At 43.2% G+C, this 14,378-nt stretch overlaps 1 protein-coding gene across 1 annotated transcript in view; it reads right to left on the minus strand.

Annotated features, from left to right (window-relative positions):
• LOC135701360 (protein mab-21) overlaps window positions 1–14,028 on the minus strand; it is a 28,015-nt gene extending 13,987 nt beyond the window's left edge. Inside the window, exon 1 of the mRNA XM_065222134.1 lies at window positions 12,809–14,028. Within this exon, the coding sequence (XP_065078206.1) occupies window positions 12,809–13,556 (748 nt within the window). The 5' untranslated portion in view covers window positions 13,557–14,028. The remainder of the gene's footprint in view (window positions 1–12,808) is intronic.
• Window positions 14,029–14,378: the final 350 nt, after the last annotated feature.

Below are 14,378 nucleotides of genomic sequence, written 5' to 3' on the forward strand. Positions count from 1 at the left end.
TTTCATATTACGTGATCAAATTTCGTACTTTGATAGTGAAAAATGTGAAAACATCATCAAGTCAGTTTGTCTCATCAAGCAAAGTAATCGCATATCAGTTCCATCATTAGATTCAATCGTCCAGAGGTAAAGTTACAGTTCTGATTTTTGAGTTGCCATATTTTTCGATGATATGATGATATATAACAAAACATGCAAGCTTCAATGCAACTGATTTTAACTTGAAAAAATATTAATATATTTACTATGATTTTTCAAATATTTACATGGGAATCGCACTTCGTAACTTCGACTGCCATTTTCTCAATGCCTACTTTTCCCATATGGGACTGATATGGGATTATGGGCAGTATAGAAATAGATGGAATTGGGGCGTAACAGCGTTCTTAAACAATGACTTCTCTCAATTATTTCTAGGAATTCAAGGCACACCCACACAAACCAACATAATTATCGTGTAGGGGAAGTCTTCCCCTTCCCGTTGGTGATGTTGATATGCGTGGGCGAGCCTTAACTCTCTAGAAATCATCGAGAGAAGTAATTGTTTACAAAAGCTGTTACGCCCTAATTCCATCTCAATCTAGATTTCTCATACCAGTGTTTTTTGACGTCGAACTACGTCTTTGTCGACTATACTGGGGTGAAAATAAAAAAAAAAATATATGTGGTGAAATAGCGTTAGGTTTTGAACGCTTGTAACTTTGCCATTTATAAATGAAAATAAAATCCAAATACACCAAACGATAGGATTTTAGGACATTATAAATCTGCTGAAATAATTTTTTTTTTAATTTTCCATAAGAAAACATTTGAAAAATGTACAAATGAAAATTTTATCTCTGTTTTCATGAAATAAACGTTTTTCCCAAACCCAGCCGTCATAATCGAGCAAGCCAACCAGTATGCAGTACTCCCGGAAGAAAATGGCGATGGTGACGCCGTTCCCATTGCTAGAAGAGAACGGCTTCCCCCGCTTTTTACACCGGTAAAGGATGTGGCCAAGCTGGGTGCCGAACACAAGCTGCTGCCTCGCTTCAAGCTTTGCAGCATTGGTACCAAAATCATGTGCTCCAGCCTGGAGAAGAACAATCAAATAGGATGTTTCCTAAAGGACAACAACGTGGACTTCTTCACGCATGATCTGCCATCGAGCAAGTCATTGAAGGTGGTTTTGGGTGGATTACCGTCGTTCGAGGCGACTGCGGTGAACTCCGAGCTAGAGTGGCTTGGGCTCAAGCCTGAGGCGGTGTACCCGATGAACCGGCGTTCCAACCACAACACCAGCTTCCGTGACCAGTTGTTCGTGGTGCACTTCACGAAGGGATCCACCAGTCTTGTGGCTCTGAGATCCAAAATCCGTGACCTGTTTCAGGTCATCATCAATTGGGAGCATTACAAACCCCAAAATCGTGATGTTACGCAGTGTATGAACTGCCTCTCTTAGGGCCATGGCACCAAAAACTGCCGAATGAAGACAAACTGCGGAAAGTGTGCTGGAACTCACTCAACTGCGTCCTATGAGCAAGATGATGACACCGAACCAACGTGTGTCAACTGCGGTGGAAACCACCAAGCCTCCAATCGCGGATGTCCCAAGCGAGTGGAGTTCATGAATATCCGTCGGAAGGCTACAATCAACAATCAGCCCGGGCGCTTCCGTAATCATCTTTTGCCTCCTGCACTCACGGAAGTCCAGTACCCACCTCTCCAGCCCCGTCGACATGTTCCGAACCTAGCTCCACTTCCGCTCAACAATCAACAAGCCAATCCTCCAATTCCAGGTTCCTCCACCGCCTCTGGTTTATCTAACGCTGGTGCTGTCTCAGATGAGGGCTACAAAATGGTGAGTTGACAACCTGGAAGGAGCGGAATACCTAGCCCTGGTCCTCACAAGTTCCTACTTCACGCCTCCTCGAGTCATATGATAACAAAAGACTACCAGCTGAAACATGGACACAGCTGGTTGGCGTAGCCTGGGCAATGTTGCCAGTCCGGCAATAGCAAAGTGAAGAGGTGCGACGCGAACACTGGCGCGGTAACCATAGTACGGTGATAGAGGAAATGCTTCACCAAACCTGAGCGTCTGCTCACCATGGAGGTGCGGCTCAAAACGGCGTCTGTTCTCCATGTTAGGAGCGGCTGATCACCGTCCTAGTGCCAGCGTGGGACTCTAAACAGAGCTGTGCACGATGGTCCCCCGGCGAGACAGGGGGTTGGGGCAGGCCCAACAAGCCGCCCTGGAAAAAAACAAAGTTGCAAATACCGAAGAAAGAAATACGGATCGGAACAATCGGCACAGACCTACGCGACGAAATAAGGACTACGATTGGAAACTCGGAACATGGAACTGCAAATCGCTCGGCTTCCCGGGTTGCGATAGGTTAATCTATGACGAACTTCAACCACGCAACTTCGAAGTCGTAGCACTGCAGGAACTTTGCTGGACAGGACAAAAGGTATGGAAAAGCGGGCATCGAGCGGCTACTTTCTACCAGAGCTGTGGCACCACCAACGAGCTGGGAACCGGCTTTGTAGTGCTGGGTAAGATGCGCCAACGCGTGATTGGTTGGCAGCCGATCAACGCGAGGATGTGCAAGTTGAGGATTAAGGGCCGTTTCTTCAACTACAGCATCATCAACGTGCACTGCCCACACGAAGGGAGACCCGACGACGAGAAAGAAGCGTTCTATGCGCAGCTGGAGCAGGTGTACGACGGCTGTTCGCAACGGGACGTCAAAATCGTCATCGGCGACATGAACGCTCAGGTAGGACGGGAGGCAATGTATAGACCGGCAATCGGGCCAAACAGCCTGCATGCCGTATCGAACGACAACGGCCAACGATGCGTGAACTTTGCAGCCTCCCGGGGTATGGTAGTTCGAAGTACCTTTTTCCCCCGCAAGGATATCCACAAAGCCACCTGGAGATCACCTGACCAACACACAGAAAACCAAATCGATCACGTTCTAATCGACGGGAAATTCTTCTCCGACATTATCAACGTCCGCACGTACCGCAGTGCGAACATAGATTCGGACCACTACCTAGTTGCAGTATGCATGCGCTCAAAACTCTCGACGGTGCATAACACACGTCGAAGTCGAACGCCACGACCCAACATTGAGCAACTACGGGACACCGGAGTTGCCCAGGACTACGCGCAGCAGCTGGAAGTTGCACTACCCACGGAAGAGCAGCTTGGCGCAGCTTCTCTTGAAGATGGCTGGAGGGACATCCGTTCAGCCATAGGTAGTACTGCTGTAGCGGCACTAGGTACTGCAATCCCGGACCGAAGAAATGACTGGTTTGACGGCGAATGCAAACTGTTAGGAGAAGAATGCAGCACGGGCGAGAATGCTGCAACACCGCACGAGATTGAATGTGGAGCGATACAGACAAGCGCGGAACAGACAAAACTCGGTTTTCCGAAGGAAGAAGCGTCAGCAGGAAGATCGAGATCGCGAGGCGATGGAAAATCTGTACCGCGTAAACGACACACGGAAGTTCTACGAGAAGCTAAATAGTTCGCGCAAAGGCTACGTGCCGCAAGCCGATATGTGCAAGGACTTGGACGGTAACCTTCTCACGAACGAGTGTGAGGTGATTGAGAGGTGGAAGCAGTACTATGACGAGCACCTCAACGGTGAAGCAGCAGAAAACGAAGGTGGCACGGCAACAGACCTTGGAGCACGCGCAGAAGACGACAGGCTACCGGCCCCTGATCTTCAAGAAGTTGAGGAGGAGATCGGTCGGCTGAAGAACAACAAAGCAACTGGTGTAGATCAACTACCAAGTGAGCTATTGAAATACGGTGGTGAAGCACTGGCTAGAGCGCTGCACTGGGTAATTGCCAAGATTTGGGAGGAGGAGATATTACCGGAGGAGTGGATGGAAGGTGTCGTATGCCCAATCTACAAAAAGGGCGACAAGTTGGATTGCTGCAACTACCGCGCGATCACACTGCTGAGCGCCGCCTACAAGGTACTCTCCCAAATTCTATGCCGCCGTCTGTCACCATATGCAAGAGAGTTCGTGGGGCAATACCAGGCGGGATTCATGGGTGCCCGCGCTACCACGGACCAAATTTTCGCGATTCGGCAGGTTCTGCAGAAATGCCGCGAATACAACGTGCCCACACATCATTTGTTCATCGATTTCAAATCCGCATACGACACAATCGATCGAGATCAGCTATGGCAGATTATGCACGAGTACGGATTTCCGGATAAACTGACGCGATTGGTCAAGGCGACGATGGATCGAGTGACGTGCGTTGTTCGAGTATCGGGGACACTCTCGAGTCCCTTTGAATCTCGAAGGGGGTTACGGCAGGGTGATGGACTTTCGTGTCTGCTGTTCAACATCGCGTTAGAAGGTGTGATCAGAAGAGCTGGGATAGACACGAGTGGCACGATATTCAGGAAGTCCATCCAGCTCCTTGGTTTCGCCGATGACATTGACATTATGGCACGGAACTTTGAGATGATGGCGGAAACGTACATCAGACTGAAGGCTGAAGCTAGACGGATTGGACTTGCCATCAACGCATCAAAGACAAAATATATGAAAGCAAGAGGTTCTAGGGAAGACAATGTTAGCCTCCCACCCCGAGTTCAGATTGAAGGTGACGAGATCGAGATGGTCGATGAGTTCGTGTATTTGGGCTCACTGGTGACCGCCGAAAATGATACCAGCAGAGAAATTCAAAGACGCATTATGGCAGGGAATCGTGCCTACTTTGGACTCCGGAGGACGCTCCGGTCGAATAAAATTCGCCGCCGCACGAAGTTGACTGTCTACAAGACGCTGATTAGACCGGTGGTCCTTTACGGCCACGAGACCTGGACTATGCTCGTGGAGGACCAACGCGCCCTTGGTGTTTTCGAACGGAAGGTGTTGCGTACCATCTACGGTGGAGTGCAGATGGATGACGGAACGTGGAGGAGGCGAATGAACCACGAATTGCACCAGCTGCTGGGAGAACCATCCATCGCCCACATTGCAAAAATTGGGCGAATACGGTGGACTGGGCACGTCGTAAGAATGCCGCACGACGACCCAGTGAAAATGGTTCTAGAAAGCGACCCAACAGGAACAAGAAGAAGAGGCGCGCAGCGGGCAAGGTGGATCGACCAAGTAGAAGGTGACCTGCGGACCCTTCGCAGACTACGAGGCTGGCGAACTGTGGCCATGGATCGAGTAGAGTGGAGACGACTTCTTCGGACAGCAGAGGACAACAAGGCCTTAGCCTGATTGGTAAGGTAAGTAAGCTGTCTCAGATGAGCCTGTCAACGATTCTCCGTTCACCTCGGAGGAACTTGTGACGCTGTCACCATCATTATGCGCACCTGCAAGACTCGATCTGAACAGCTACATGCTGCCCTGTCCCTTGTCGCTAAGTATGAACCGTGAAGCCATCAAGATCGTAAATTGGAATGCTTGCTCCTTGAAGAGCAAAAACATGGAGTTTGTTGACTTTCTCCTAGAACGGCACATCGACATAGTCATCATCACCGAGACTCACTTGAAACCCGAGCTGAACGTCTTCCTTCCCGACTTTCGGCTGGACCGCACCAGCTCCGGAGGAGGGGAGTGGCCATCGCGGCGAGACGGAACATAAGCTGCCGGCTACTACCAAGCTTCTGGTAGCTGAAAACTATCGAAGCCATCGGAGTTGAGGTGAGCCCCAAGCAAACCAACATTAGGGACGGCTCGGTCGCAGACCTACGAAGAGACATCATCAAGCTGAGACGATGGCGTCAAAATTTCATCATCGCTGGCGACCTGAACGCCAAGCATCAAGCCGGCGAAACCAGAAGACACAATCTTGTACAACGATCTGCAGGAAGCCCACTACAACATTCTGTGTCCAGACACTCCCACCCGGTTGAGTCGATCCGGAGCTCTTGCCACCATCGACATCTTCATCAACAACATTGGTGATAACATCTCTCAACCTGTCGCCTATCAGGAACTGAGCTCAGACCACTATCGGGTGATGGCCGAAGTAGGTTCCTCGGCCAATAGGTTTCAAGTTTTCCGGTGAAATTACCATCGTGTCAAGTGGCAGCAGTACCAGCGCTGTGTGGACACAGCAATCGACTACGCCGTCCTACCGGAGTCGTTCGAAGAAGTCGATTGGTGTCTGCAAACCATCGAAGAGGCGATATCCCGTGCCAGGGAGTAACACGTACCAGCAGGTTATCTTCCATTTAATTCCACTTAATTAATTTTGGTATCCATGACAGATACGTATTTCGACTACAATGTGCAGTCTTCATTTTTATACCTGTGATCTTGACTTTTATACCTAGGGGATGAGTACTTAAGGGGGTTAGATTTTGATAAGTTCTTTAGTGGGAATGACACTGATGAAGACTGCACATTGTAGTCGAAATACGTATCTGTCATGGCTACCAAAATTAATTAAGTGGAATTAAATGGAAGATAACCCTTTTTTGCTGTTTTATTTAAGCATTCCGCTAACAACCCAATTTCATTACTTCATAAATTTTACCATAAATCTACGCAAATAGAACATTGAAAAGTTATTTTAAATTTGATTTAGGCTCTGGGACCGACATCGCTCTGATGAGACAACGAAACCCTACCCCCAAGCTCCTCCCCTTTTCCTATCCTTCGACAATTTACCCCTCTAACCTCGGGTAAGCCACGAGTATTCGACCCAACTCCTACTAGACATAGAATTAAGTGAATTTTGTTACAAAAAAAGAACAATGAATTATCGGCTCCGTAAAGCTAACGCGATTGAACCTTACAAATAAACGAACTAGTTTAAAAAAGATAGGCTCTGGGACCAAACACTGTTGTACTATTGCAAAAACTGGTACACTTCCTCTATCATATTTTGAAAAAGATTTAAAAAAAAATGAAAATTTCTACTACATAGGGGAATTTACGTATTCTCGGCAACCTAAGCAGCGACCTTCTTTCAGCGGCCTTTTTCTCTGAGGAACGCACACATATGCAGTATTGGTTTGTTTACAATCTTTTGCTGCCAGCTGCTCTAACAATTTCAGTCGAAAGAATTGTCAAAAACTGTTTTGAAACGCTTTTACAAAGCTCCAAACTTCTCTAGTGAGAGCGAGTATTGTCGGCAACCAGTTTTTCTTCGGCAACCGTTCCATTTGAACTGCATGTAAATCTGCTGTTCTATTATCGGCAACTCGTAATCAGCTACAATTTGTAGTGCGTGTGTTGCATTTCAAGAAAACCTTGCTAGATTGCTTTTTCTCAGTGGTAAAAATATAGTCAAATTGAAGCTGAAAGCATAAAGAATCGTTTGCATGCATACAGCGAAGTGTTTTCGTAAGAAAATCCAGTGAAAATAGTGTTTCAATTTGGGTTGCCGAAAATTGTCTGGCATGCCGAAGCCGTCATTTCCCCTAGTTGAACAAAAGTTTGTTTCTTTGAAAAACTGGTTCAATTTGGATCTTTTGCGTCTTAAACAGAAAAGGGACAAATGGTACAAAAAGTTTTGTAGATCAAATAATGAATAGGTGCACAATCGCGCGTAATAAGTATTCACAATCGATAAAGAAAACTCGTTGTGAATATGTACAAAGGAAGATTGATCAGCATCAAAACAACAGAAAAGAGTTATGGAAAATTTTGAAATCTTTATTAAAACCTAGTAATTGCAAACCGTGGTCCATAGCTTTTAGTGGCACATTAGAACAGTCAGAACAAGTAATTGCAGCTAAGTTTAATGATTATTTTGTAGACAGTGTTTCATTGATTAATCAATCCATTGAATTGGTCGATGAACCTGACGAAATAAAACAGCCAGTAGTTGTAGATTTAAAATTTTTCACCCAATTACATTAGATGAACTTAGAGTTATTTGTTTTTCATAAGGAAAATCGGCTGGAGTTGACAATGGTAATGCTAGAGTTATTCAAGATTGCTTTCATGTCATTGGCCACATCTTTTTGGACCTTATTAATAAATCATTGCAGAATGGACATGTGTCCCAAATTTGGAAGGAATCCTTAGTGGTTCCTATTAAAAAAGTTGCTGGAATGATTTAAGCCGAAGAGTTTCGTCCCATCAACATGTTGCACACATTTGAGAACATTTTAGAACTTGTTGTAAAAGGCCAACTGTTGGAGTATTTAAATAGTAATAGTTTCATTCAAAGTGTTTTATGTTACTTCATACGCGAAGTTAGCGATTTTCAGAGTTGGTTGGAAATGCTAACATGAAGCTTTAGTGTGATAATTTATTAGCTAGAGAATGATATTTAGAAGAGGGTAGGTGGATAGTTCCGTTAGAGTACGGCAGTATGAAAATTGAATAGAAGTTGAAAATGAGCGAAGGGCCATTAATGCGACAGTTTTTAAAGATAGACGCACATCTTTTGCCTAACCCGTACGATGTACGCGGAGACTTGAAGTATGTCTCCAAGTCTACAGGCAAAAAATGTGCGTTTCTCTTTTGCTCAGCACATTTTTTGCCTGTAGACTTTTTGCCTTGGGAATTCAGCTACAACTTTGCAGAACATCATTTTTCAGTCAAACGTCAAATTAAATAGTTATTAATTGTTTAAGAGATTGATAATCTAATGGCAAAATTAAGCAACTGTATTGTGGGCAACACTGTATTCTGCAGTGTGACATAGTAGCCATGATTTTTGTTCTATATTCTACGCGCCATAAACACCAATGTTGCCGGCTGAGCAGTTCATTGAGCATAATCATAAGACATCAGTGACTTGAATCATTAATAATTTTTGTTCCTTACATTTGATCGAAAAGTGGCCTTCAACAAAGTTGTAGCTGAGAAAATTTTCAACGAGCTCAGCTACAATTTTCTAAAGTAGAGTGAACTGGTGAATTTTGAGATAGATATGGACCGAAACTAGAGTTTTTCCATATCAATTCCCATATAAACTTCAAATGGTTTGTGCCAAGTCAGTTTCTCACTAAATGAGTTCAAATTTTGGGAGGCTAATCAGAGTCCTATTTGGAACCGTTTGAGTACTGTGGAGCGAAAATTTCAAATTTTGCATCAGTCTAGTGCCCAACAGTGCTCCTTCTATTTGCGTGACAAGCTTTCATTGTTGTTTTTATTGAGGTATTACTCAGGGAACAATGTTAAACACCATTTTTGTACATGGTATTGTAACTAAGCTTATATGTGCTTCATTTTGATTTGGGATAAGTGTTTGAACTATGGCTTAGGATTTCCACTGTGGCGTGCTTCTATTGTGACATACCCATACGTATTTTTGTGGTGCAACATAGTGAAAGCGTGTGAGCATAGTTGGAGCATTAGCATTTAAAAATCAGCTAGGAAACTAACTTCAAAATGAAGCATTTTAGTCATATGAAGGTGTGACCTGGGTCGAACTAAGATATAATAAATAGGTATAGGCCAAAATCAAAAGTACGTGAAACACGTTTAATTTTAGATTACAAGCACAAGTGGAGGTACTTAATAAAGCATGGGTTATGATTGATTAGGTGAATTAGAGCTTTCAATAATTTATTTAATTAGACTAATAAGATATCATAATCATCAAATGAAATTAAATAAGAAACTTCAGAAAGTCTAATGACATTAAGTAGATTAACAAAATAAATAAGGGGGGGGGGTCCGCTTAGGGAGGCAGCTAACCTTTAAAGTTGTAGAATAAATCTTCTTATTTATTCTTTAATTTTAATAAGAAAACGCAAGCAGACCAATAGCATTAGCAGATTAACAAGGAGAGGGATAGTTTAGACAATAAGTAAAAGTAGAGATATGTCACAATTAATAACTTTTAAACTTTTGGAGGTATTGTATTCCCCTGAGTTTGTTTTACTCGATTACTATATTATTCTTTCAATACGCGAAATCTCTTATATATGCGGTTAAAGCATTTGAGTTAACTTATTTCTTAGTGTTCAAGTACTTACATTTGTAAACAGCAGTCAATGTTAATGTATGAACTAAACCCTACGTAAAATCGATCTTTCCTTATGTGGTATTGATGCATGTTTAACTTTTCGCGGCTGTCGGATTCAATGCGTCTACGGAGCTTACGCAGAAGTGATACGCAATTCGGTAGAGCTTGTCAAACGCTTTTGAGCTTATGTAGAATAGAATTTGTTCGGTGCGGTCGCGAAATCTTGAAATGATTGATACGTTCCTTAAATTAACTAATTTGATACAAAGCTCAGTAGTAAATAAGTAGAATATATAGGGAGGAAGCCAAAATTAATCAACTTGTCAACATAGGCTATCACATTTATTTTGGTGGCACTTTTCAAATGATAATAAGCCTTTTTTCTCGCTTCGGTTGTCTCGCACGGCTTTTGGAATTCGCACGGTTTTCGTAACTTATATAATTTAGATATTTCGTTCAAAACGGATTTACTTATTCAGTCGGTTTACTACACGGATGTATCTACGCGCACACGTAACAGCATTTTTTCTATAACTATCTTGAAATAATACACACGGAATCCACTGTTCGAGCGGCCAACATAGGCTAGTCCTTCTGCTGTATTGTCAAAGATAGAAGCAAAATTTATTCAAATGGGTCAAGTCTTGAAAACTAAGCTGTCACGCAGCTCCAGCTTGATACCCAATAAAAAAAATAGTTTGTTGATACCAGAACAATCGGGATATCGGGAAGGTCATTCTTGTGAAACCACGTTGAATTTGGTATTAGCGAAGTGGAAAGATAAATTGGAGCGTGAAGATGCGATTGTTGCTGTTTTTTTTGGATCTAAAACGCGCTTTTGAAACTATGTCTAGGCCCTTATTGTTACGATCAATCAAGCGCTTTGGAGTCACAAGTACTGCATATAAATGGTTTGAAAGCTATTTGTGTGACAGAACTCAAACGACTGTTTTTAATGATTCTATTTCCAATCCCGTGGGGACTAACTTCTGAGTGCCCCAGGGAAGTGTATTAGGGCCCCTTTTATTTATTATATACACTACCGATCATAAGTTTAAGGACACCCCCAAAAAACCATGCAAATATGTTTTGTTCAATGATCTCTCATTTTACGTTCAATTTTCGATCTCCATAGGTTATTTGAATGGTATGAATGGTATAGCATAAGTGTTCTACTACTACTTTTATTTCAAAATTTGGCCAACCCAATTCTGAGAAAATCAGTCACTATTCTTCAGAGTAAATTTTGAAAAATATTGTAACTTTTGATGAACTTTTAGCACACAAAATTTGAAAATTATATTGAACAATTCTCCTACGAGGAAAGTTCCATTCAATACCTTTCAAATGATCTAAAGAGAACGAAAATTGGACGTAACATGACAGATATATGAACATAACAAATTTGTCATGATCGGGAGTGTACATTAATGATTTGCGACGTGTTCTACAATATTGCGACATTAATCTTTTTGCAGATGGTACTGTGTTATTATTGCAGCTAAGGATTTAGATGATGCCGTTTTACACTTGAATGAAGATTTGCGTTCTCTAAGTAGATGGTTGAAGTATAAGCCATTGAGATTTAATATGAGTAAAACTAAATTCATTGTAGTTTCGCGGAATCGAGTAAATGAGAACGTCTCTGTTGTAATTGATGATCAGACTATTGATCGCGCTCGGGAGATTAAATATCTTGGCGTGATTATTGATGACACACTTAAGTTCAACTTTCACATTGACAATGTCATCAAGAAAATTGGCAAGAAGTATGGAATTCTACGGCGATTGAAAAACGATTTAACTATTACCAGTAAAATACAGCTATACAAATCAATCATCTCTCGTCAACTAGGCTTGAATTTTGAACAAAATGAACAAATTAATATCATATTTTGCTATTATATATCATCAAGCTTTTGTTATGTTGTTTAAATTACTGCATTTAGTAAGATATTATCCTATCAGATCAAAATTAGCTCTTGAATTCATGATACCAACATATCATAACAATAGCAAATTATGTTTTGATAGCAGAACAAGCTATTAACTTGTTATAGCGCACAACTTAGCAGAATAATATCAAATTTTACTTTCATAAGATATTGAAAGTAAAATTTGATATTATTTTGTTCTGATTTTGCTATTTCCTTCTACCCGGGATATCACGTTACAACACCCTACCTTGTACAAGGCACAGTAACCGAACATAAATCTTAATATCGATCAAATCATTTTCAATTTTTGATCAGGAATTAAGCCAATTGAAAAATATCACATTAGTTGATAAAATTGAAATTTACATAACTCAGAAATCATGACGAATTCTGAAGCTTAGTTTTCGTAAATCTTATAATAATATTGTGTAGAAAAAAACAACATTATCCATAAATTGTACATTCTAAAAAGAAAACAAAAATACTAATTAGGTGATCGTAAGGTTAATTGATTTTTCCTGGTTTTTTTTTTCATAAAATTCCGGGGGTTTATTCGGTTCGCTGACCATCCTAATCTGAAGTGCTCTTTTCTGTTATTGCAACAATGACGAAAGAATTGATTTCAAATTTGGGACTGTACAAAATTGGTTATACAGCATGTTGTTACAGCAGCTTATGTGTGTGCCATTTTTATCCAATACACCCTTTAATCGAGAAGTAATCGGACATCCCAACAATAATATATAAAACTAGTTGTCAAATGCATTTTAAGTGCATGCCCAATTTTGACAGATAAGCAGCTGAAATGACCCTGTTTGATAAATTCCCAAACCCCTCCTGCGTAGCACAAAGTACCGTCGGTAGCGGCGTATTTACTTAATTATCATCCATTAAAGCTTAGTTTCACCGCCATTGTACATTAATTAGTGACAGCTTCGAAGTCCCCATCCCAAATATTCACCTTGTAGCAGTTTGTTCTCGGCCTCGGTAAAACTGAGCACCCACGCGTCGCCTTCCATCGCCGAGTTCTTGCCCTGCAGCGCTACGCACTCCTTCGACAGCATATCGAATCCTTCGGTTTTCACCTCGGAAACAATGTTCGGATGGGGCCACGGTATCTGCGGCAGTGGCCAATGTGACGCTGACCGTGGCCACAGTCCGGCGCATTTGAATGCCGGCGTGATTTGTACTATAATCCGTTCCCGTATCCGCAGTTTGACTTCGGTGGTGTCGGCAATCATCTTGACGGAGTCCCGGTACGCACACTTATCACAGGCCTGTGCCACCAGAGTCTGGAAGCGGGATCGTATCTTGCGGGCCGATAGATAACCGGAAGCGGTGATGAATTCGACCCAGAGGGACATGGAACGTTTTCGACCGTCGCTGAGCTTGAGGACGGCACATCCCGGCAGGGTACCATCGTCTACAAAGTTCAGCACACCCATCTGGTTGAGGTAGATTATGATTTCGAATTCCGTCGGCGAAACGACTTCCAGCCCATCGAATCGGCCGTTGTAGTCGTTCAGCGACGAGATGAAGCGAGGTTCCTGGACTTCCACCTCCTTGAGGACGTCCTGCACGACTCGGCACACTTCCTGAATTGTTTTGTGGATTTGCGCCTTCCGGGCTTGTACCCGATCGGCGCAGTACTTATTCATCTGATAGATGAGCTTCGATTGCACGGCAATCATCTCCGGGGGCACTAGCATTTTAACACTATTTTTTTTATCGAGCTGCTCTGAGATTTGTTAAGGATTCTTCACACTGCCTTTTTCGGGCTCACTTGATCTCACTAGTAACTAATTGCTTCTCCACTAAGGGCTCGATTGTTTACACTAATTAGATTTCCATAGCTTCTTCTTGATCGGTCGCCGCGAGGAACATCAACGACGGTGGCGAATACAGAGTGAAGGCAACACCGGACACGTGCTCCGTCTTCTTGATTTCACTTATTCACACACCGACGATTGCACTCACAGCTTCTCACACACGCCTCTCGCTATCACAGATATTCGAACGCCACCACGAAGGAACTACATGTAGGTACCCGGCTAGCCCGGACAAGATTAATAAGGGTGCCGCGCGCGGACGCTCCTTCCTTCGCTTGACTGTGCTATCCCGGAACCACACGGTGAGACACCGAACCCGACCGAACCCAACTGATCGATGCAACGCCTCGTACGCCACTGAACGACGGGTGAAAAATGTTTCTACATACAGTGCCGCCCCATCCCATATGCCTCCTCCTGCCTGGCACACCGTGTTGATCGATCGCACCTTCTGACTCTTTCACCGTTCTCTTCGCTCAGCCACGTGCAGTTGTATAGGTGAGCCTCCGTTCGTACAAGCGGTTGCCGTTGGTAACCACATGGTCTGAATACGCGCAGCTTGCATACCAACACGGAAAGCACCATGTTTTCCTTTGCTCGACTGTGTGCGTTCCGTCCGAACACGACATAGGAAAACGGTAGCTTGCCTCCGGCGATCGCCCTCTTCTTCCGATTTCAATTGACTTTGTTTGTTTGTTTGTT

The sequence above is a fragment of the Ochlerotatus camptorhynchus genome, unplaced genomic scaffold, assembly GCF_037179485.1.
Source record: "Ochlerotatus camptorhynchus isolate MF236.1 unplaced genomic scaffold, CSIRO-AGI_Acam_v1.1 ptg000158l, whole genome shotgun sequence".
NCBI lineage: Eukaryota > Metazoa > Arthropoda > Insecta > Diptera > Culicidae > Ochlerotatus > Ochlerotatus camptorhynchus.